The following is a 23,475-nucleotide window of genomic DNA, read 5'->3' on the forward strand; positions in this document are numbered from 1 at the left end:
ACTCGCTTCGCTTTGTTTTGGCTGGTCTGAGGAAACAACAACTTTCTCCAAAATAAGCTTTATTACTAACATTAAACAGAATTTCCAGGGAAACAGAGAACTCTGGGTCTGAGGGAGGTAAGGAAACAAGGAGGCCTGGCAGCCTTCAGGGGTTTGGAACCTGGAGGAGGGCCCAGGAAGGACTCTCAGAGGATGGTGGTAGCAGCAGGCAGCACCTCCTGACTCATGAAAATGTCCAGGTCCAGGCTGGGATCTTCCAAATCCAGTTTCAGAAACTTATCTACTAATGTCTGGCAACTGAAGGGAGAGAAGAGTGAGGTTTGGGGGAGGATGGATAACAGAGTCCCTGAGCAGAGGGGAGAGGATGCAGTACAGGAAATCCAGGACCTTGAGAATTTAGGAGTTTCAGAAAGAAACTGTGAATCATTAAAGGGCAAAGAGGCTGGCTGAGTCCCTGGAAGGGGCAAAGGAGCTGCAGAACATGGACCCTGAGAACAAGCACCCTGGGCCTGCACTCACTTTTCCATTTGCTTCTCCTTTAGCAGCTCCTTGACAGGTTTGATGGGCTTTCCACTGCGGATCAAGTCTGAAACCTGGGACCAAGGAGGAAGGGGTAGGGGTGGGGGTGGGTAAGAGAAAAGAAAGTATGGGTCAGAAATGCCATGGGCCCAGAAATCCGGACCCCTGAGAGAAGCAGGGACAGTGGGTGGGAGCCCTGATGGAGGCAGTTGCTCTTCGGGCCTTACCTGCTTGCCGCGAGCAATGAGTTTCTCAGGAAGCCCGGCCTGGGCAGCCGTGTGGGAGGCGTGGCTGGCACGGGCAACACCTTCACAAACTTGATAGAAGAAGACAAGGTCGTCCCCATCCTCACAGGTCTCCATGGTCTTCAAAGAGAATAAAAGGGGACAGTGTTCGTTCTGCTTCCTGCCCCAATACCCTTGGTCAGTCGCCGTTGAGAGTAAGAAACGGAAAGGGACACGGTCCCTGTTCTGATGCAGGAGCCAGTTCCCAGCTCCGGGAAATGCTCAGCTTCGGGGCCCCTGGGGAGCTGGGTAGGTCTCCTCACCAAGTACTGCACAAGCGGCCCCCGTGGCAGCAGCTGCAGCTGAACAAGGCTCAGAAAGTTGGTGGCCACAAAGACGTGGGGACACGTGGGTCCGAGTGCCAGCCAGTGTCGGATCACAGCAGCCAGCAGCGCGAGCCCATCCACCTGCGAGGGGCGCAGGGTAGCACAGGGTGAAGGTGTGGAGCCACAGGTGCCCCGTGCGCCCCCTCCTCCTGCCGGGCCTTCCCCCCTCATGCCCACACACCCCTATTCTTTTCCAGAGGCCCTGCCCCACCCTCCTCCTCCTTCGCCCTCCTTCATTTTCCTCTCCTCAGTTCCTCGTTAGCTTTTGCCCTTACCGTGTTGGTTCCCTTTCCGAATTCATCCACAAGGACCAGCGAGCGCTCGGTGGCATTGTTCACTGCTTTCGCCACCTGCTGGGCACCCGGTGGATAAGGGAGAGTTTCATAAACATTCGAGGCCTGGCACTGACCAGTGTGCCTGTGAGTAAAGATGCCTGAATACATGTACACCCTACTGAACTGCAAGTTCTTTAATGGCGAGACCCAAGTTTCGTTCATCCTTTCATTGACAACAGTGCCTCTCACAAAGCCAGGGACTGGCAAAGGTTCATGGTATTGATTCTCCTGGTTTCTGAACTGGGTGCTCCCTGCCCCTCACGTAAAGAACAGGCAGCAGAAGGAAATTTTTTCCTGTTCTGACCATTTTTCAGGGCTCGGGTTTCTTCCCCATTATCCCCTCCTCCAACCCTGCCTCCTCTTGACCTGGTTGAGGTCGATCATGAAGGTGGAAAGGCCAAGGGAGATGGATTCGCAGCTGTGAATTCGGGTGAAGATGGCATCTACTGCCCCGATTTCAGCTTCCTCTGCTGGCACAAAGCTGCCCACCAGGGCCATGAATGTGATCAAGCCTACCTGAATAAGGGAGGAGAGAGGTACAGTGCCCGGTGGTGTGGGCTGAGGTGAAGGTGAGGCTAGTCTCAGGAGAGAATGATAGATCAAGATAGAAGGACACAGTTTAACAACCCCTTCGGCCCACTTTAGAGTCAGTGAAAAGTGGCAGGGAGTTGGCAGAGGCATTCTGAGGAACAGCGTGTACCTCCTCAGAGGCGGGAGAGGAGGATTCAGGTCAGAGGATGGTCACTGGCACACGGCCCTCCTTCAGGTAGAGAATGAGAATGCAGCAGGGAGAGGGACAGCGGGGGTGAGTCTGTTCATGGCATGTGGGGTCAGAGCACAATGGGGAAGAGCGGTGGGGGCCTGGGGTGCCTGGGAGGCGGGGGATGGGGATGATGGAGGTGGCAGTGCGGGGGCTTGTCTACCTGTTTGAGGTAGATGCTCTTCCCTGAGGAGTTGGGTCCGGTGATGACTTTGACCCTCCCTGCGTCCCCCCCACACTCTGCAGAGTTGGGCACGAAGGTACGGGCACAGAGTTCCATCAGTGGATGCCTGCAGCCGATGCAAAGTTACCTTGCATGTGGCCGGCCTGTGGATCCAGAACATGGGGCCTTTGGGCCCCTCGTTGTCTATTCCTCCACCCATTTCTGTCCTCACCTGCCATTCTGGATTCGTACCCCAAGGAGCCGTGGGGAGTAACGGGGCCTTGAGTAGCCGTAGTCCCGAGCGGCACTGGCAAGAGCCAACAGGACGTCCAGGCGGGAGGCAAGGTCCAACACCCGGGTCAAGACGGCTGCCCGCGCCAGCACCTGGCATTGCAGCTGGTGCATCAGCAGGGTCTCCTGGTCTTGGGGCAGGGGAGGGAAGGAGCTGGTGTCAGCTCCAGGGGAGAGCAAAGGAGAGACAAAGAAGCCAGCAGATGAACCTAGAAACCATCTGAAATCCCAGAGACACTCAGAAAAGGCAGAGTCAGAGAGAGAGAAGGAATAGCAGGAAGGAAAGGAGCCTACTGGAATCACCTCCACACTGCCCAGCCCGCTCCAGCCACTCGCTTCTCCTCACCCCGGATGTCACAGTGCAGGTCCCCCAGCAGTGCGTCCAGCTCCTTGGTTCGAGCACTTCGATAGTGCAGCTTCTCCTCTGAGAGGAACTGGGTACAAGGGTTCAAAGCTACGGGCTTTGCATCTCTCCATCCTCATCTTCTCTCACCCCACCCCAGCCCTGGCCTTGATTTCTTTCTCCTTTGTCTCAGAGCTGGTAAAGATACAACAATGAAAGAGGGATCCCACACTGGGCAGAGCTAACGGGGAAAGGCCCTCCCTCAGCTGCTGATTGCCTTTCCTTATCTCCCCCTACAGAGGTCAAGGGTCTCACCATGAAGTCCAGACCTTCAATCTCAAAGTCACTGGTCTCCACCATGGAAGGCAGGCGGGGAATAGAAAGAAGGAAGCCGATCTGGGGGAGAGTAAAGAAGAGATAAAGCAAGGAGTGATGCTCTGGGCACTTTCTTTAGAAGTAGCCAGAGTCCTCTGTGTCCCCCAAATGCTTCCCTCAGGGGCCTAAGCACCAAAGAGTGTTCACATTCTTCTGATTTCTCCAGGAGTTTTCTTATCTACCTGTGTCCTTCCTAAGCCTCATGTCTCCCTAATGTCCCCGGGGAGTGCACCACCCCTGCCTCCTGCCCTCACCAGAGGGATGTAGATGACACTGCATGAAGGAATCCGGGAGTCCAGATTCTCCAGCTCCTTCCGAGCCACCTCAGTGAGGAAACTGGGAAGTCCCATCAGTCTTCGTTTTTCTAAGAGCGTGGAAGACACGTGGATATCAAAAGTAAGGCTCCCACCCTGGTTGCGATGATCATCCCCACTTGCAGGGGTCACCTGCAGAGGACGGTACCCCATCACAGGGCAGGTTCATGTTTCTGAGCTCAGGGGCCCATCCGTACACCTAACACTCACTCTCATCAATTTCAGGATCTATGTTGGGGAGGACCGTGAAGCGATTTTCAGCAAGGCTGCCCTCGAAGTCCACCTGAGGAGACAAGAAATCCAGGTTCTTTCCATCCAGCACAATCTCGTCCTATTCCTCACCTCTACCTGGGCCCCAACTCGCCCTTTAGTCCTGGCTTTAACCCTGACCCTCCAGGCCTCAAGGCACACCCCTAATGTCTGCCATCCCATCTTCTGACCATCCAGCTGACCTCAGTGTGTCCCATGCATCCTCGTTTTCCACACCATATTCCCCAGAGCTCCCACCCATTGTTCTCCATTATTTAGATCCGTCTCTCTCCCCTAGTTTCCCAGGAGATCTTTCTCTTTCGTTCCACTCACCACTTTCCCAATGAGGCTGGCAATGTGGTGCAGGTCATCCGAGAACTCTTGGGCAATGTCGCGGAAGAGCTGAATGGACTGGGGCAGGGAGCGGCAGGCATCCCTCAGGCCCAGAGCACTGTACACTGTCTGTGGGAGAAATGGACAGAGGAGGGTGGCCCGTACCCAGGCCGGGCTGAGGCGGGGGGACAGGGCTGGATGGAGAAGAACAAAGACCAATAGGGAAAAACATAATAACAGAGACAGAGGAGCTCTCAAAGGCAAAAAAGAAACCAAGAGAAAATAGCATCTGCAAAACTCTTCACCAGGCATCACACTAAGCACTGAGACTCTGAAGACAACAAAGACAGGAGGGTCCCTTGTCCCACAAGGGCTCTCAGTCTAGTGAGGAAGACAGAAATCTACCCAGAAGATTTAAAAACAAAGTGGTAGGTGCTTTGATAGACATTTGTACAATGTCCCAAGAAAGAAGTTTGTACAGAGGAAGGAGAAAGAGAAATACGGATATGAAAGGCAGAGAAGAAGTAAATAGGCAGTAGGGGCAATGCCAGCATTTGGGTGAGAGAGCACGAAGACAGGACGGGTGAGAGTCACTGAGAGTCACTTAATTCCCAGCGTGAAGGTCAGTGACCTGGGGTGGCTGCTCTAACCAGGGATTAGATTGAGTGCACAGACCCAATCCAAAGGACATTTACTGAACCTTACTCTGTGTCAAAGGACACATAGAGAATATAAATCAAAGGGCTTATAATCTATCCATGATGGAAACAAACAAGTAGCAAAACAATGGCTACTCACAAAAAAGCCTGAGCAAATTGTGGAACTAACTAAAATTACTAAGGAAGTTCACAGAATAAGACTTACATGGGGCTTCCCTGGTGGCTTCGTGGTAAAGAATGCTCCTGCCAATGCAGTAGACACAGGATTGATTCCTCGTCTAGGAAGATCTCACATGCCTTGGAGCAACTAAGCCCAAGTAACTGAGCCTGTGCCAGTGCACAACTATTGAGTCTGTGCTCTAAAACCTGGGAGAGGCTTCCCAGGTGGCAGAGTGGTAAAGAATCCACCTGCAGTGCAGGAGATGTGGGAGATGTGGATTTGATCCCTGAGTCGGGAAGATGCCCTGGAGGAAGAAATGGCAACCCATTCCAGTATTCTTGCCTGGAGAATCCCATAGGCAGAGGAGCCTGGTGGGCTATAGTCCATGAGGGTGCGAAGAGCTGCACATGACTGAGCACGCGTGCACGCACTAGAGCCTGGGAACCGCAACTACTGAAGCCTGCGCATCCTAGGCCCGTGCTCCCCAGCAAGAGAAGCCTCTGCAATGAGAAGCCTGCACAACAACTAGAGAGGAGCCCCCACACACCGCAGCTCAAGAAAAGCCTGTACAGCAAAGAAGACCCAGCACAGCCACAAATAAATAAATAATTTTAAAAGCCATTACATTTAACAGACAAATATAAATCTAAACGAGATAATTGACAATAATAAAATATTCATTTTTAGGTAAGATAGTGCGATTGTTCTCTTTAAAAAAATAATTTTCTTTTAGAAATCATATTGAAATATTTATGGGTGAAGTGATGTGATGGCTGGGAATTGCTTCAAAATAATCCAAGAAAAGGAAAGTAAGAGAAGAGATATGTGAAACAAGATTTGCATAAGTCAAAGTGTTAAAGCTACAGGGTGGGTACATGAGGGTTCATTATATTATTCTCTTGAAAATTTTTTTGACAATTTCCACACTACAAAGTTTTTTTTTTTTTTTTTTTTTTTAAGGTGTTGGGATAAAGTTGGACATGGGGACAAGAGTAAAGAAGGTTTGGGACACATGCTGGGGGCTTAACCTGGATTTCTAGGTTCAAGGGAGGTCTTACCTTGTAAAGAACCTGCCAGTCACTGACCTTGGTGTGGGACAACGTCATGCGTTTAAGAATCAGCTACAGTCGGACAAGGAGACAGTTGCTGGTTTCCTTCTCCCACTCTAATGGCCCTCAAGATGCCTACCACTCCTCAGCCTCCTTCCCCACCTCCCTGCCCCCCAACCCGGGCTCACAGGCACGTTCTTGATGTGACCCAGCAATCGGTGTAGCATCTGAGCCATGTCCAGATTCTGGGGTAACAGGAAAAACTGAATGACATCCAGACGGGAATTCAGTTCCCCCAGGTCCTGGGTTGGACGTGTGAACCACAGCCTGGAAGTGAGGGTTGGAGTGGGGAGACCAGGAATTACATCTGTTCTCATCAGTGTCTTGATCTCAACTTGGGAAAATGTGCCTTTGGAGGGCCCTGGGGGATGGTGGCAATGTGTATTGGTACACATTGTAAATACAGTGTCATATCTATGCAAGTGTGTTTACTCACACCTACTGAAAATCTCTGGATGTGAGCACGACCTGACTGTGTATCTCGGTTGTGATGATATGACCATGTGTCATTCCCTGTGGATAAGTGATGGAGCTTTTCAATATTTTTAGAGGGAGAGCAGAGTGTTGAGGCATTTGAATTCCAACACTCTAGCTCTATCTGCAGCTGAGAAGGAGTGAGTCAGAAAGAGTTTGCACATCCATATTTAGCTGTGAAATAGCAGACATTCGTCTTTTCATGTCCTTCCTATGAAAGTATGTAACTGTTCCATGTAGAATGATAAGTCCTCAGTTCATAAGTCCTCAAGGTCATGACTGCAGGGAAGAAAGTATTGGGTAGAGGTACTTAAAGAGCTTCACAACATTGTCTTGTTTTTAAACTGACTAGTGGAAACACAGAGGTTTATATTATTATTACTACCTTTTATGTGGAGGTATTTCCTGACAAATTGAATTATTATACAGAAATAAATGTCTCATCTGTGTTTCTTTAATTCAGGGAGGGTATCCCTATCTCTCTATGGCCATGAAGAGTAGTGAGACGCTATAATGACCTGGGAGGCCACGGATTCCTTCCTGCATTAGAGCAAGCCGTTAGGCATACTATTTTGTGTAAGAGCCAACCTGTGGAGACACTGGGGCCTAAGGATGTATATCTCACACTGAGTCTATGGCCACTTATTCTTGGTTAGGAAACCCTAGGTTAGAATGAAATGGAGGACTCATTTGGATTCGAGAGTGGGTTTCAGGCAACTCTGGTTCCTGGGCACAGGGGAGCAGAGGTGCCTGAGGCAGTGTAGGCCAGTCTGTGAATACCCTCCCTACATGGGCTCACCAGACAGGCTTCCTTATAAAACACCTGAGTGTCTCTGACTTATGTACTTCAAGTGCCTGGAGGTCTTGGTCAAGTCAGGCTCAAGTCAGTTGAGGAGATGAGGCTCTCAGAAGATAAGCAAATTGTCCAGTCATGCCCCTAGTAAGAAGGACAGCTGGATTTCAAAATTAGATCTCCAGACTGCTTGGACATCACTCTTCAGAGCATACTGTGACAGTCACATTCCAGGTTCCTTGCCTGGCTTTAGATCAGCTGGGCCCTTAGCTGATCATCAGGTTGTGAGTCTATGCCCTGTGGGGGTCCTATCTAGGGAATCTGCACTCTCCCTCACTTTTGATTCAGTTCTCTTCTCTTCTGAGAATTCCTTTCCTTTCATCCCTCATTGAGATTAGAGATCTGGACCAGAAGAACTAGACAATATAGGGGTAATTAAATTACCTCACCAATTATCTGGAGATGACTTCATAGATAATCCTAAATTAACCTCCAAGATATAGAGTGCAGGGCAGGTGGCATGGGAAAAGGATTGTGTACCTGCAGGCTAGCAAAGGTTTCCTAACTTTTCAGAGATGATGTAACCAGTGTGCTTGCATCCTACTTCATAGAGGGTTATGTGCTGAGGTAACAAGAATGTGCCATGGCATAGCATTCACTCACTTGCATAGAGGGCAAGTAGATTCACTAAGTGCTAATTCCAACCTGATGTGATAGTGCAATTAAAAAACATAAATAACCACTATGTGATCACACAGCAAGATGCGTGCCAACACACTCAGAGGTGCCTGTGAAAGCTTCACCAAAAAGGTGATAGTTGGGTTGCACCTTGAAGAGGATGTAAGATTCTGATCAGTGGAGAACAGAGGAAAGACTTTCTAAAGGGAACAGCATAAATGTAGACTGGAGGGGGAATTCTCTGGTGGTCTAGTGGTTAAGACTCCACATTTTCACTGTGAGGGCCCAGGTTCATCCTTGGTCTGGGAACTAAGATTCTAAGTCTTGTGGCCAAACAGCAACAACAACAAAAAATAACCATACACTTGAAGAGATAAGCCTTGAAATTAAAATTGAGGAACCCTCAGCATTGTACTGCTAAAGATGAAAATCTTCATCCTGTAGGTAATGAGGGAGCCTCCTAAGATTTGTCTTTTGTTTTTACTTAAAAGGTTTAAAAAATAGGGGAGTGACATGTTCAGATCTCTGTTTTGGAATGACAGTTATTTTAGAATGAAGAATAGATTGGGGAAAAGAAGAGTTTAGAGGCAGAGACACCAATTTGAAGGTGAATGCAATGCTCCAGGTTAAAGATGAAGATATTAGAATTAGAACAGAGGAAAGAGGGAGAAGGGGATGGCCAGGAGACACATTTTAGGATAGAATCAATAGGTCTTAGGGAATAACTGAATATGAGGGGTGAGGGAGAAGCATCAATCCAAGGTTCAGAGCTTGAAAAGCTATATTGCCAGCAACTCCACTAAGCAGAAAAGGGAATGCAGAAAGTAGGAACAGGGCCAGTGGGCATAGGTTTGGACGCTCTGGGTTTGAGCTTCCTGTGGAAATCGCAGGTGGTAATGATAGGCAAAAGAGTATTCCACATGTGGAGCTCAGAACTAGAGATACTCATTTGAAAGTCATAGAGAACAGCTCACACCTGAAGTGTGCTTCTAGCCATTAAAGATATTACCATGTGCACACTGCTGTCTTGTGGTTGTGTTTCTGCTGCGAGTACGTGTGAAAGTCCGAGTGTCATCAATGGCTTTGTATGTATCTGTGCTGACAATGTAAAACGAGAGTAACATACCACATGGGGTCGTTGTAAGGACTAAAGGCATTTAGCCAGCATTTGGGAAAGGGCAGCTGTTTTCATTCCTGTTAAGGGTGGTGTGTTTGAGGCTATAGGCGGCATGCACACGTGTGACTCTCGCTCACCTGAGCAGCTTCTCTCCCCACTTACAGCGGCATCTATTGAGGATTCCTGTTGGGGTAGGGAGTGAGTCTGTTACAAGCAGGGGCAGAGAAAGGAATGTATGGATGTGTCTAAGCTGAGGCATCAGGGTCAGAGGTTTGGGTGCTGGGCTGGCTGGCTTGGGGGTTAGTCCCCAGATACAGGACACAAAGGCAGCCAAAGCCTGCGTCTGGCCACAAGTCTGAGCCGGGATTACCTTACATGGGCCTGGGGGAGGGAATGAGCACTCATAGGAACACTCAGCCAGAAAAATATTCAGAGTAGGCACAGTTAGACTCACAAAAAGCCCAATACATATACGTAAACATTAGACCCAACCCACTGAGATGCACAGTGAAACCACATGGATACTTGGGTGATGTCCCCAACACAGCCTAAAGCCTGAAACAACTATAAGAGATAAAACTCTATGCAAAACAAACACAAGAGTTATGCAACTACATAACTCTCCTCTATATATAGGGTTTCCCAAAGTCCCTAGACAGGTACATCACTAGTACAAACATTCATACAAACCCAAGGAATAAGACAGAGTTGGTAAAGTAGGGAATAATATGCAAATGACATGGGACAACTATACTGGACAAGGCTTCGGGGAGATGCCCAAGCTCAAGAAGGGTATAAAGAAGATAATAAAGCTGGACTAGAGCAGAAGTGACAGCTGGCAGTGGGGTAAAGTGGGAAGAGAGGGGCTGGGATCCATCTCTGGAGGCAGCTGCTTTTCTGGCAGGCCTGTGCAGTGGGGGATGAGGGACAGGCACACCTACCAAAGAGGCTGAGCCCCTCCTTGAGTCCGCTGGCCACTTTGTACACCGAGGGGTGAGACTCACTCTTAAATATCTGCAGAACACTATCAGGGAGAAATTAGGGTCATGTGGGTTTTTAAAGGTGATTGAGAAAATGGAATGGGGATTGGGACCTCTCCTGAGATCAAGTCTTTATGTAAGGTTTGTCCCTCACTGCTCTCCACCTCAGTTTCTCCATTTAGAAAAGGAGGGTAACACCTTTGTGTTTTTCTTCTTCTCTCCTCTCACCACCCCACTTCTCTTTCCTTCAGGGAGAGAAATCTTAATAGCCCCAGGATTAAAGAAACTGAAGCCCCATTAGGATTATTACAGCATTAAGCTTAATCCTTCTCCCTCCCCAAAGATGACAGCCTGCCTCCATCTCCTTACCTGTAAGTGTCTTGATCTATGCTCACCAGATTGGTTCTGAGAACAGAAAACAAGCAGAAAGGAAGGTGGCTGGGGTATGAGAGGTCTGAGTTCATTCCTAAGTCCCACCCACTTAGCCCTCCTTCCAGAAGACTGTCTCAGTTTTCTCCCCAGAGCTCCATACCCTCACAGGAACCCTGTGTCCTGGAGCACTTTACCAAATGGGTCACTGCCACCACTCCCCAACCTTCCTTACTTTCCAGGCTTCCCAATCCCACCTTACTTTGGTTGAGGTTAGGGTAAGTCACCTACAACACAAATTTCTTAAAGCCTAGGATGGGGACGCTGACGTTATAGTCTTCTAGTTCAACCCCGATTCTTCTTCGACCCAGGAACTTGAGCAGTCCTCCAAGTGCTCGAACCTAGGATATCAGTAGTGGTGCTGGGCTAAATCCCAGTGTTTTGGTGGCTGGACAACACCAGGAAGAACTATTATTTTCCAGGACTGGGCTAGTACCTCCAGGACTCAACCCTGGTGTCCAGGTGCTTGTACCTTTTTCTAACCTGCTACATCCCAGCCCTTATCTCGCAAGACCCATCTCACCATGAGGAGGCAGTCAAAGGGGATGATGGAGGAGAGGAAGAGGATTTTCTCGGTGGTGGTCATGGAATCTGGGAGGAAGGAGTAGTTTCCAGAAAGGAGGCGCTGTTTGCTTATCTCCAGGCCTATTTTGAGGGGGGAACGGGAGGGAAAGATCTTGTAGCCCCAATCTTCATCTTATTTTAAGAATGAGAAAACAGAGAGATGATGTGGCTTGCCAAATTCACACAGGCAATTAGTGGAAAGCTGAGACAAGAACCAAATTTTAGACCCTCTCTTTAGTCTACGTATAATATAAAGACGTTTGGCTGGGAACATAAGCTGAGAAAGATAAATGGCTCAGGCGAGTAAGAAATCTATCTGGAATTCAGGATTTTGGGTCAAAAAATCATATTAATTCAGGAATTTATTTTATTTTATTTTTAATTCAGGAATTTAGGATAGAACATTCCCTGTCCTTTTTACAAACCTGGGAAGATAATGGAAGTGCTTTCTAAATCAATAAGGTAACTGAGGTAGTGCCTTTTTTTTTAACTAAGGGGTAAATGGCTTTGGCTTAAAGGGGAAAATGCCAACAATCAAAATTGACCAAAAAATGCTACCACACTCTCTTTCAGGGAGGGCCCTCATCCCTAAACAAGCCTAAACTGCAGGTTATTAAAGGTAGGGATTAGGAGAGATTGTGGGGAGACTGGTCATGGGGCCTGAAGAACATATAGGTTTAAAATGAGACAGGGCTGAGAGGAGACCTCTGATGATGAAACTGGAATTAGGAGAAAGGGTCACATAACTGGGATGGGGGTGTGGGTAAAGTAAAAGGGAGGAGATACCAAAGTCCACACTTGGCAAAAATATGATTTCAGGTCTCTTAGGCTCCCTGTGCTCTTGGGAGGCTATAAAGGAAACAAAGAAAGGGCCATCAGTCTGTACATCATAGTCGTTTTGCCTCTTTCCCATCTTCCCTCTCACCCAATTCTGATCTCCTGGCTGTAGCTCCGCACAAGACCCTTTAATCTCTGGAACATTCCGTAATTTTGTCCTTCCCCATTTTTCCTCTTTCCCTTTTTCAGTCCTTACCAAGCTTCCCCAGAAACCGAGTCATATTCTCATCCTGTTTGGCACTTGTAACAACAGACCGGGGATCGATTTCATCCAGAACTTGGAAGGAGAATGGAGAGCAAATGAGTTCGAGGATCTTTCTCTCGTGACTAAAAGGGAACCTGTTAACCCTCCCTTTGTTACCTCCCTTCACCCCTCAAAAACTTATTTCCTCCAAGAGCAGGGAAGGCCCCCCCACACTGGGAGAAGTAGGAGTCACATATGAAATTAGAAAAAGAAAGCAGTAAGACTGATGGGGTAATAGGAGGGAAGAGGGGTGCCCATGAGATTATCACTGGATCATAAACCCCTAAAGGACAGACATGACTGATTTGCTCAGGACTATATCTCCAGCACCTGATATATTTGTGAATAATGAGATGAATTCCTGAAAACAATAAAGGGAGTCTCTAGGAGTCAACTAATAAAATAGATTGAGTCAGGTAAGGCCATGTGAATGCAATACACTTCCAGTGCCAGCACAGGGGAATTCGTAGATCTGTCCTTACCTCTTTGGAGCAGCTTGAGGCTCTCGTGGTCTGGGGCATCTGGCATAAAGTGGATGGTGGAGTCACTAGTATCATAGTAGGCAATGCCCAGGTATCCTGAATTCCACAGGACACATAGATGAATCTGTCGGGCAAGGAGGAAAGGAAACTAATAGTTGAACCACTGATAAGTACAGGGTTGGGCCATGTCTTATTTAATTTTAATTATTTTATCGACTCTCAGAGATAGGTATCATCACCCCCATTCAGTAAATGTGAAATCGACACTCAGCGGAGGGAAGTGACTAGCCCAGGTCTTCCCAGCCCCTTTATATTCTAACAATCAAGCGTTCCAATCAATTTCCGGCTCTGTCGAGCTCCTGCTCCTCCAACAGCGCCTCTCCCCCTACAAGACCTCAGCAGGCTCCTCCTCTCCCTCCTCCTCGGGCTCGCGGGGGCCCGGGTCTGAAGCCACGGTGGGGAAGCTGGCCGAGGCCTCCCCGGGTCCTGGTCCGTTCGGCGTCCTGGTTGGGGTCGCTGCTACCGAGGCCATGGCTTTGGAGGCTCTATGAATGCAGAAAATGAAGACAGTTCTGGAGCGAGAGCTCACTTGCTAGGAGGCTGGGGTAGTGGGGCGCGCAGAAGCAAATCCACTGAGAACTACTGGGAGAGGGCTGAGGGCAAAGCTGCGTGGACCTTCGAGAACTGTGGTTACAGGTGTAGGACATTTGGAGGGTCGAGTTTAACGGTATTTCACTTTAGTACAGACTGTGGAAAACACCACTCAGCCCACCCTCATTCCTGTCACGCGGAGGTTGTGTTTTGGAGACGGTCTTGCGGGTGCTTTGGGGGGCGAGTTTTACCCGCCTCCTCTCTCCCGTCCTGCCAACCAAGCCCCCAAGATCACAGTCTCACGATCTTGGCTTCCCCGACCTGGTTGCGGGAAACTCGCGGTGTTTTCCCGCCTTTTCAGTCACCTGGGTCGCGACGTGCGCGACACCTCGTCACTAACAGCCGCGGGCCAGCGGGACTGGAGCGCCAACACGAAGGTGGGGTGCGCGCGCACACGCCCCGCCTCCTTAGCCTCTATTGGTCGAAGAAACCCGGATCCTAACTAGAGATCCAACAGAGTGAAGGGGAAAAAAGGACCATAGAGAAGACTGGATGATGATTGGCCTATTCGCATACGGGGCGTTGCCAGAAGGTTCAAACTTCCCGCCCTCCGCCGTTGCCTAGCACCCGGGCCTCTGCCCTCAGGCTTTCTGGGCTTTGATTGAGAGCCTGTGAGAAACGTTCTTGGCAGAGTAGGAGCCCGAGCCCCATCCCCCACCCCATCCCCCGCAAAGGATCTAGGGACTTTGGGGAATCTGCAGACGGGACCGACCTTAAAGGAACAGAAGTGCACTTTTTTAAATTTTTTCCTGGAGAATGGAGATAAGCAACATTAATTCAACCTATGCCAACAAGTCTAAGTTAATATTTATAAAGAGCTTAGACCAGTGCCTGGCAAACACAGTAAGAGCTTCGTGAGTGTTTTAAATAAAATAAGCTGAAATAAGAAGCGAGGCTCCTATCTCAGTCCACCTCTGCCTGTTTCTTGGGTGCAGACTATGATCGCTGCCATAGGGGCACCACAAGGCCTAATTAATAATTTCGGCGCCCCACGAGAAGTTGGAAGTATTCGAATTTCACCAAATTCTGGCAGAAAGAAAAAGAAAAGAAAGAAAGTGAAGTTGCTCAGTCGTGTCTTTCCGACTCTTTCCGACCCCATGGACGGTAGCCTACCAGGCTCCTCGCTCCATGGGATATTCCCGGCAAGAATACTGGCAGAGAGAAGTAGACCTAATAAAAACACCTACACTCCTACAAGCACATGCCCCTACCCACACACACACACTCCTAAGAACAGAAGAGTGTTATTCACTCATTCTGGGCCAGGTGGTGGAATCAAAGCAGGGGACATAAGTTCCTACTCCATGAGCCTAATTTTTGAGTGTGTATATGAGGGGTAGAGAAACAAGAAGATAGAGAGACCAAAATAAGCAATCATAAAATTTTAAGGGACTTCCTGGTGACTTCCTGGTGGTCCAGCGGCTAAGATTCAATGCTGCCAATGTGCTGCCAATGCAGGGGGTCCAGGGTGGATCCCTGGTCAGGGAACTGGATCCCACATGCCACAGCTAAGAGTTCACAGGCTGCAACTAAGGATCCTGTGTGCTACAACTAAGACAGTTCAGTTCAGTCGCTCAGTCGTGTCCAACTCTTTGTGACCCCATGAACCGCAGCACGCCAGGCCTCCCTGTCCATACCAACTTCTGGAGTCCACCCAAACCCATGTCCATTGAGATGCAGCCAAATACATATTTTTTTTAAAGTCTCTTGAAATATGTCTTCACCCCCAGGTTGTTCTGGGTACTTTGAGATGCAGAGATTCCCATCCAAGCACTTAGGAAAGATGGTGGGTAAACTGGCTCTGCTAACTAATAAATGGAAAATCTCCTCTAGTAAGAAAGGTGGAGGAGTGAGTTAAAGACTAGGTTAATGGTTACCCCTGGCAAATTGTTGAGCAACGGAGCTATGGAAACCTGGAGGAGGCCAGGTGACAGCTCTAAGGAGTGTCGGGGGAGGGACACACCTTCCAATCTGGGGTGGGAAGAGATTAGGGACTGGTTTACCAAGCTGAGGAAGGGGAAGAAGTGGAAAGAGAAGCCTAGAGAAATAAAGGGGAGAGACTGAAATAGGAGAAAAGCAGGGGCAAGGAGATTGAGATGGGAGGGAAACTTCTCTGAGGCAGGATTTGGGGGATGTAGCCCCTGACTTCAAATCCATGAAACACTGATGGATGGTACCAGGAGAGGGCAACATTACCCGTCACCTGAAAAGTTAAGGAAAAATATTTTGTGGGCAGCCATGCCAGCTAGCCAAAGTCAATATTGATGATCAAGGCAGTTCGAGCTATAAAAACTGTAGGAGAGAAAAGAGAGGCAGGGGAGAAGCTGCCAAACCTGTTTGAGCTCAGGACTGGCCCAGTTTGCCTGAGGCTTCTCCCAGAGGGGAGATTTTTGTGAGGCAGATTCTCTGGTGGACATGGACCAGCTGGAGCAGAAAAGGCCCCTGGGAAGTAGTGCTGCTTTGACCTTCTTCAGATGGAAGGGGTCATGTGTGCAGGTTTCAAGGGTCACCTTGGAGGAGATGCCCCTCAACGAACAGATATTTGTTGAATCATTCTACATTCTTCTGTTCAAGGAAAGTGAAAGTCACTCAGTTGTGTCCAACTCTTTGCGACCCCATGGACTGTACAGTCCATGGAATTCTCTAGGTCAGAATACTGGAGTGGGTAGCCTTTCCCTTCACCAGGGGATCTTCCCAACCCAGGAATTGAACTCAGGTCTCCCACATCGCAGGCAGATTCTTTACCAGCTGAGCCACAAGGGAAGCCCAAAAGAGAACAAACACCAAATATATCCCCTCTGTGAGGAGGACAGAGAAAGGCCTTCCTCCAGGGAAGAGAAAACCCACAGAAGAGGAAGCATGAGAGGAAACCACTAACTGCTGGTTCCAGCACCTCTCTGCACTCCACCCGCTCCTCCCCCAACTCTCTCCTGTTCTTTAAGTTTCAAGCCCTGCTTTGCTCCTATATCCTTGCATCCCACCATGATTTTCTGAAACTCTAGGTGTCTTGTTAGATAGAGGGTAGTGAGGAAGAAAGAGATGGCTGAATAGGACAGAGATTCAAATGTGGAAGCTGGCATATGTCCTGTTTGGAGAACATATTTGGGGGCTATTTTTCAGCAGATCATAAAGAGTTTGATAGAACCTCCAAAATCAAGGTTATTGGGGAGGGAGGGAGAGAACTATTCTTCCTCTGTTTTCTCTACTTCTTTATTTGTGTCCCTAAGGACTCTGCTCACACTATCTTGTCTGATTTTCACCTTTTCCCCCCACAATAGGACCAGCTACCACCAGCCCAGTAGGATCAATGCTGCTCTACTCTAGGGCTACAATAACCCCATGCTTTCCTCCTCATCTCCAAGGCAACCTGTCAGGGAGAAAAGGGCAAAAGGCACAGGAAGGGGCTCCAGATGGGGGGCAGAAGTGGAAGCATTAAAGCTGAACAGGCTACTGAATGGGAGAGGACCTCTCCCAGTGATGAGGCCCCTGGCTGGGCTCAGCTTCCTGTTTCCCCAGCACAGGGCCTGTGATCTCCCCTACCCAACTCTGCCCTACTTTTCACCACTCTCTTCCTTCAAACCCAGCTTCTCCTTCCAAGTCCCTCTTGTGGACCACAGTCCTAGCAACCCAGAATTGGGAATTGGAGTCCGGAAGAAACTTGGAGAAAGGAATAAAGGACCACTTTTCCCTTCTATAATTCCCCTTCTGGGCCCTCGGGGACGTGCTCAAGCAGTCAGTGTCAGATTTCTTGGGTGAGGGTGGAGTGGGAGTGTCCTCTGATTAAGCAAGCAGGGAAACTGAGGCAGAAAAAAGTCCCGTGATCAAGGAGACTGGCAGGGACACAAGGGATTTTCCCGAGATAAGCCTCAAACCCCCTCCCCCATCATCAGGGAGACCCGAGGCTCACCCCTCCGGGCCCATTCCCTAGGTCGTCGAGTCCCGCCCCCCGCCCGTCCCTTCCCCAGGTTCGGGGCGGGGCGGTCCGTGAGTCAGCTCCCAGATCAAGTCCGGGAGCGGGTAGAGCTAGAGCCGCTGGGTGTGGAGTACGCCGGACTGGTGGAGAGGCCGCGTCTGGAGTGAGCGGGTCTGATCGGGCTCGTGTGGCGCTGAAGGGCCAGCCCTAGGTCTGGGGGAGAGAATCTCTTCTGTGAGACCGCCTTCCCTGCCCGGCCCCTCCCAGTTCCCCCAGCGACGGCTGCTTCCTGGTCCCCGTCGCAACCATGGCTGAAGAACAACCGCAGGTCGAATTGTTCGTGAAGGTAAGAACACCTTCTCCCTCCTCGGCCCCCCTCCAAGTTCCTGGAAGGCAACTCACACTTTTCCCCAGCTCCAGCCTCCACTCCCCACTCCCTTTCCTCTTTGAGTCCCATCCCCAGCCCCACGTGCAATCTTTAGTGTGTGTGGCGGGGGCGGAGGGCGGGGGGGCGGGGAGGGAGGTGGCGGGAGGGTTGGGAGGCGAAGATACTGTGCCCGCCTAGAGAAATCTAAGCTCAACCTTGAAAAGTTTGTAAAAGTGCAAGTTTCCAGCAGCCTAAAGGACAAGAAGATAGAGAAAAGGGAGGGTTCCCAGGAGCTTAGAAGATTGACCGAGTGGGGGTGAGGGAACAGCTGATAGGGGACAGAGAGAGAAGGGGCCAGCCCGAAACCTAATAAGGTTTGGGTGGGACCGAGGGAAACAAGCCCGGAAACCTAACAAGGTTTGGGTGGGACCGAGGGAAACTTCAGGATAAGGGCCCTACAAAAAGATCAGAGGGTGAGGTGCATGGTGGGGGAGACTTGGAGGGGTGTGTGTGGGGCTGTGTGTACGTGTGTGTGTGGCGGGGGAGGTTTCAAGGAAGAGGGTGTGGTAGGAAGGTCTGGGAGTGGCACCAAGTGAACTGGGAAGAATTGGTGGGGTGGAAGGAGACAGGAGAGTGGGAGTGGAGTTCCAGAAGCTGGCTCAGAGTGGTGATGGAGTCGAGAACCAGTGTCCCTGGGGTGTTGGAGAAGCGAGAGAAAGGCTGTTGGCGCGGAGATGAGAGTTGAGCAGTGGCTACCACGAGGGTAGATGAGAAGAGAGAGCAGGAGGAGAGCTGCGCTAGGGCGTTTAGAGTTTGGGGGTTATAGAAACGAAAGAAAAAGAGCCGTCCCAATTCTGTCCTCTCTGTGGGTGTTGATGAGGAGAGGTGGTCCCAAGGTATTTGCATATCGAAACCTCAGGCTGCCGCTTCAGCCGCGCTCCCTTCCGCACTAGGCTTGCATTCTCTCGCCTCTCCAGACCCCTTCTCTGTGCTCCTCCCTCCCTTTAGCGACCTCCCCCTCCGTCTGTATCTCCCGGCTCGCAGTCTCCCCACCCTTCACTTTGCTGCCTCTTTTCCCTCCACTTCCCCTCTTTTGTTCCTCCAGCCTTTGTGTGTCCTAGCCCGTTTCTCCCTCTCCTTTATGCCGGGGCTTCTCAGGCGGCCTCTTAGGTGTGGTCCCCACCTCACTCTCACTCTTGCCTCAGGGGCTATTTTTACTCCTGGGTGGGGCTGCGCTGCAGAGATTCCAGCCCTGGGTCCTGCTTGAGGAAGGTTATCTGGAGCCAGGGGACTTGCTCTGAGAGACCCTCCCCACACACACTCCCCCTGCTCCCCTGGCAGTGCCCAGGGAAGAGGGAGGTGGCATTGTCTGCCCAGGCCTCAGCCTCACAGGTCCCTGCCCCCACTGCTTGCCAGGAAGGAAGCTGCTGAGACCCAAGACACAGTGAGATGAATCACCCTCAGCCTAGGGGGAGGTGTCTGTTGGGGGATGAGGTCAGGGATTAGAGAGCAGCCCCCCTCTTACAAGGCCCTCCACACCTTGAGGGTTAGGCTCTGAGCCCCTTGACTCCCCCCCCAGCTGCTTGGGTAGTGTATGCTGCTACTGCTAAGTCACTTCAGTCGTGTCCGACTCTGTGCAACCCCATAGATGGCAGCCCACCAGGCTTCCCCACCCCTGGGATTCTCCAGGCAAGAACACTGGAGTGGGTTGCCATTTCCTTCTCTAATGCATGAAAGTGAAAAGTGAAAGTGAAGTCGCTCAGTCGTGCCCGACTCTTAGCGACCCCATGGACTGCAGCCCACCAGGCTCCTCTGTCCGTGGATTTTCCAGGCAAGAGTACTGGAGTGGGGTGCCATGGGTAGTGTATAGAGAACCAGAACTCCTGCTTCCAAACCCCCGCCCCACCGCTCCTGTGTTCAGGCTCTACTTCCTTCGGGAATCCAGGCCTCTAGCCCACACCGCTGGCTTCAACAAAGCCCCTTTCTAGGCTCTATTTCATGGGTCAATGTGAGAATTAAATGAGTTATGGCATGTAGAATGCTTAGAATAGCACGGAGAAAAGTAACTACGCCCACCCCCATTTGTCTTCCCTCTCTAGGGTCTAGATCCTCCAAATTCTCCAAAATCCATTCCCTGGGCCTTCCTCCCATTGTCCTCAATTCTCTGGGAAACCAGAAGCTTACCTTTGCAGAAGATATTCGTAATGATCTGTCTTAGGTTTGACCCAGACCAGAGAGTGCAGAGCCCAGTTATGTGGGGAGCTTTTACCAGTGAGACTGAGTATGTGTCATGACTAGGCAGAAAGCAGCCAAGTCTGGGAGCAGGAGATGCAGAGAATGGCCTCAGGATGAGTGGGGTACACCAGGCCTAACCTTGGGCTGGGGCTTCCTTTCCAGGCTGGCAGTGATGGGGCCAAGATTGGAAACTGCCCCTTCTCCCAGAGACTATTCATGGTGCTCTGGCTCAAAGGAGTCACCTTCAATGTCACCACTGTTGACACCAAGAGGTAGGCCCACTTCTGTTCCTCTAAACACCTCTTAGGTGCACAGGTGCACACTCATTCACCTGAGTCCTTCCATCCTGAACCATCCCCCCCATCCCCCCATCTGGAGCCCCTCTCCCGCCTCCCTCCATCTCCCCTTTCTTGGTCTCCCTAACGCCCTTTACCAGTCCTTATGCCTGGTCTCTTCTCCAGGCGGACTGAGACGGTACAGAAGCTGTGCCCAGGAGGGCAGCTCCCTTTCCTGCTGTATGGCACTGAAGTGCACACAGATACCAACAAGATTGAGGAATTTCTGGAGGCAGTGCTGTGCCCTCCCAGGTAGAGGGGAACTTGGAATGAGAAGTGGGGGAGCTGGGAGACTCTGGGAAAGGGGTTGAAGAAATGAAAAACAAGAGATGGTGGTGGGGCTAGGGCAGGGGAGCTGAGGCTCCTCCTCGGAAGATATCTTATCCAGTTTCTCCCATTGGCTTTTAGGTACCCCAAGCTGGCAGCTCTGAACCCTGAATCCAACACAGCTGGGCTGGACATATTTGCCAAATTCTCTGCCTACATTAAGAATTCAAACCCAGCACTCAATGACAGTGAGTCTTGTGGGTCAGAGGCCTGGGTTCTAGGAGGAATGGAAAAGATCTAGGGATTAGGGACACCTGGACATTCAGATATCAGGGAGATGGAGCTGATATTGCAAACCTTACTTAAATTAAAAAATAATAGCAACTCTATAGATCCAGATGACCTGAGTACAAATTCTAGTACCTGTGAGCCTTTGAGGAATTCATTTCACTTCTCTGGAAATCTATTTTCAGATCTATAAAATGAGGATAACAATACCTATTTCCCTGGTTGATGTGAGAATTAAATGAGTTTTTGTATGTAAATTGCATAGAAGAGCACAGAGAAAATGAAACACATTAGTGTTAGCTATTATTGTTTTGGACTTTCCTCATCCCCACCATGGGCTTTCTTGGACTATGTCGATCTTCTGATGTTCTTACCAACTCCCTTCTCTTGCACAGACCTGGAGAAGGGGCTCCTGAAAGCCCTGAAAGTATTAGACAATTACCTGACATCCCCCCTCCCAGATGAAGTAGATGAGACCAGTGCTGAGGATGAGGGGATCTCTCAGAGGAAATTTCTGGATGGCAATGAGCTCACTCTGGCTGACTGCAATCTGTTGCCCAAGCTCCACATAGTACAGGTGAGTAGTGATTGTGGGAGGAGTAGGTGGGAGGTGGGATGACTCTTTAAGGGGCTCCCATGCAGGCTTCTCATGACAACCACTCCAAAGGTGGTTTCTTTCTGAGTAGTTTCCAATGGCAGACACCACCCTATTCCTTCTCTGCTATCTTTGCTGGCAAGACCACTGGTTGGGAGAATTAATTACATTCCACCATGCAAGGTGTGGGTGCAAACAGACTGAGAGTAACACATCCCAGTACTGCTTTCAAGAATGCTCTTCCTGTCTCTATCATTGCCAAATCCCCAGATCAGACAGACCAGGCTTTTCCTAAAATCAAAGTTTTAAGTCTGTTGTTTCAGTCTCCACTTATCTTCCTCTTGTGGAAGATGAAAAGTGCTGGTTCCCTTGTTTTTGTCACAGCTCAAAGCTATGGTTTAGTTTGTGAAACGTGAGCCCGGTGTCAGTCTGCTGCAGAACTGTGTATTGAAAATCTCTGTATTTATTTATTTGGCTGCACAGAGCCTTAGCTGTAGCATGAGGGACCTTTGATCTTGGCATGCTGCAGGTAAGTCCCTGCCTGCAAAGGATTTGAAATCTAGCTGAGAAAATAACTTTCACATGAAAGTTAATAATACATGATTAAAAGCCAAATGACAAGTAGACAGAAATTGCTGTGGAAATTTAAGAGAACTTTATGGTTTGTGAATTATATCTCAAAATTAGGACGAGAAAACAAGCACCATGGACTGGGGTGGTCTGAAAGGGGCTGGTTATAAATGGCCAGGATTTCAGTAAGTGGAGAGAAAGGGTGAAGGCCTTACCAGACAGGAGTTAAGATGACTGCAGGTGATTATGTGGGAGATGAGTCATAAGGACTGATGTTGAAGCTGAAACTCCAGTACTTAGGCCACCTGATGCAAAGAGCTGACTTATTTGAAAAGATCCTGATGCTGGGAAAGATTGAAGGCAGGAGGAGAAGGGGACCAACACAGGATAAGGTGGTTGGATGGCATCACCAACTCAATAGCCATGAGTTTGGGTAAACTCAGGGAGTTGGTGATGGACAGGGAGGCCTGGCGTGCTGCAGTCCATGGAGTCGCAAAGAGTTGGGACTGAGTGACTGAACTGAACTGATGAGTCATAAGAAAAGAAACCAGGTATCGAACTTGCTTAAATGCCTGGATTTTATCATATAGGCTTTGGGATAAGGGAAGGACCAAGGGCATGGCAGCTGGTGTGACTTTCCTGAGGCTAACCTATGGGTCCTCCTTCCCGCACCCCTAGGTGGTATGTAAGAAGTACCGGGGATTCTCCATTCCGGATGTGTTTCGTGGAGTGCATCGATACCTGCGCAATGCCTATGCTAGGGAAGAGTTTGCTTCCACCTGTCCAGATGATGAGGAAATCGAGCTGGCCTATGAGCAAGTGGCCAAGGCCCTCAAATAAGGCCCTTCCTAGGGCCACCCGACCCCCCCTCCATTTTCTTCACAAAGGCCCTGGGTGGTTTCCACATGCTACCCAACGGACACACTCAAAATGGCCAGTGGGCGTAGAATCCTGAAGCACCTGTGCAGGGCTTGCTGGGGGCGATGAGAAGCAAGGATGGGGGATCTTCGAGAGATTTTTATTGTGGGGTGGGTTGGACAATGTATTTCAGTAATAAAATACAGAATGACAATCTAGTGTTTTTATACAAAGCTGGGGCTTGGAGTGTGAATAACAAGGAAAGAAGGGTAGGTCAATGACCTTGAACTCCTGGCAGAAACCAGGAATTTAGAAAAGGGGTGCTTGTGATGGGCTGCCATTTTTATGTGTAGGTCCACGATAGTGCTATCTTGGGCTCCATGCCGCATTTGCAGCCCAGCCGCCGGGGCTGGCCTGATCTGGGTGGGTCTGGGCAGCGATCTTGGGGCGGGGCGGAATTCCGAGAAGGGGGGCGCGCAGTCGGGGTGGAGTGGGCGCGGCATAGCAGGGCGGAATGGGCGTGACCTCGAGGAGCCCCGCCCCGTCCCGCTTAGACAATGCCCTGGAGCCGCCAGACC

The 23,475-nt window shown here is 49.9% G+C and overlaps 2 protein-coding genes across 6 annotated transcripts; one reads left to right on the forward strand and one right to left on the reverse strand.

Annotated features, from left to right (window-relative positions):
• Positions 1 to 42: 42 nt before the first annotated feature.
• Positions 43 to 19,984, reverse strand: MSH5 (mutS homolog 5). Of its 5 annotated transcripts, none has more exons than XM_010818305.4 (25): positions 13,731 to 14,338; positions 13,213 to 13,363; positions 12,819 to 12,942; positions 12,289 to 12,369; positions 12,042 to 12,104; positions 11,215 to 11,336; positions 10,923 to 11,032; positions 10,632 to 10,667; positions 10,224 to 10,306; positions 9,420 to 9,465; positions 6,349 to 6,487; positions 6,170 to 6,232; positions 4,293 to 4,421; positions 3,921 to 3,993; positions 3,651 to 3,760; positions 3,337 to 3,417; positions 3,025 to 3,112; positions 2,620 to 2,809; positions 2,388 to 2,514; positions 1,831 to 1,980; positions 1,405 to 1,479; positions 1,067 to 1,210; positions 747 to 884; positions 520 to 593; positions 43 to 297 (listed from the first exon to the last, which is right to left on the reverse strand). In XM_010818305.4, the coding sequence occupies exons 2-25, from the start codon at positions 13,348 to 13,350 to the stop codon at positions 186 to 188; spliced, it is 2,496 nt and encodes an 831-aa protein (XP_010816607.1). In that variant the 5' UTR covers positions 13,351 to 13,363; positions 13,731 to 14,338; the 3' UTR covers positions 43 to 185. The 5 variants fall into 5 exon arrangements, with proteins under 5 accessions (XP_010816607.1, XP_059736170.1, XP_010816608.1 ...); XM_059880187.1 differs by having other exon boundaries at positions 13,591 to 14,338; XM_010818306.4 differs by having other exon boundaries at positions 13,775 to 14,337.
• Positions 17,517 to 23,109, forward strand: CLIC1 (chloride intracellular channel 1). The gene is given in 6 exon segments (NM_001015608.1): positions 17,517 to 17,728; positions 20,147 to 20,256; positions 20,446 to 20,571; positions 20,728 to 20,834; positions 21,270 to 21,451; positions 22,718 to 23,109. Coding segments are annotated over 6 exon segments (726 nt in total). The 5' UTR covers positions 17,517 to 17,689; the 3' UTR covers positions 22,880 to 23,109.
• Positions 23,110 to 23,475: the final 366 nt, after the last annotated feature.

This window comes from Bos taurus, chromosome 23 (genome assembly GCF_002263795.3).
Source record: "Bos taurus isolate L1 Dominette 01449 registration number 42190680 breed Hereford chromosome 23, ARS-UCD2.0, whole genome shotgun sequence".
NCBI lineage: Eukaryota > Metazoa > Chordata > Mammalia > Artiodactyla > Bovidae > Bos > Bos taurus.

Excerpts from the sequence above, each read along its gene's own strand:
- MSH5 (NM_001205499.1), bottom strand. The coding sequence starts at position 13,350 with ATGGCCTCGGTAGCAGCGACCCCAACCAGGACGCCGAACGGACCAGGA. Across the intron at positions 6,233-6,348 it reads GTCACATCAAGAACGTGCCT|CTGATTCTTAAACGCATGAC; the intron begins GTGAGCCCGGGT and ends GTCCGACTGTAG. Across the intron at positions 3,113-3,336 it reads TTGAAGGTCTGGACTTCATG|TTCCTCTCAGAGGAGAAGCT; the intron begins GTGAGACCCTTG and ends CCTTGTACCCAG.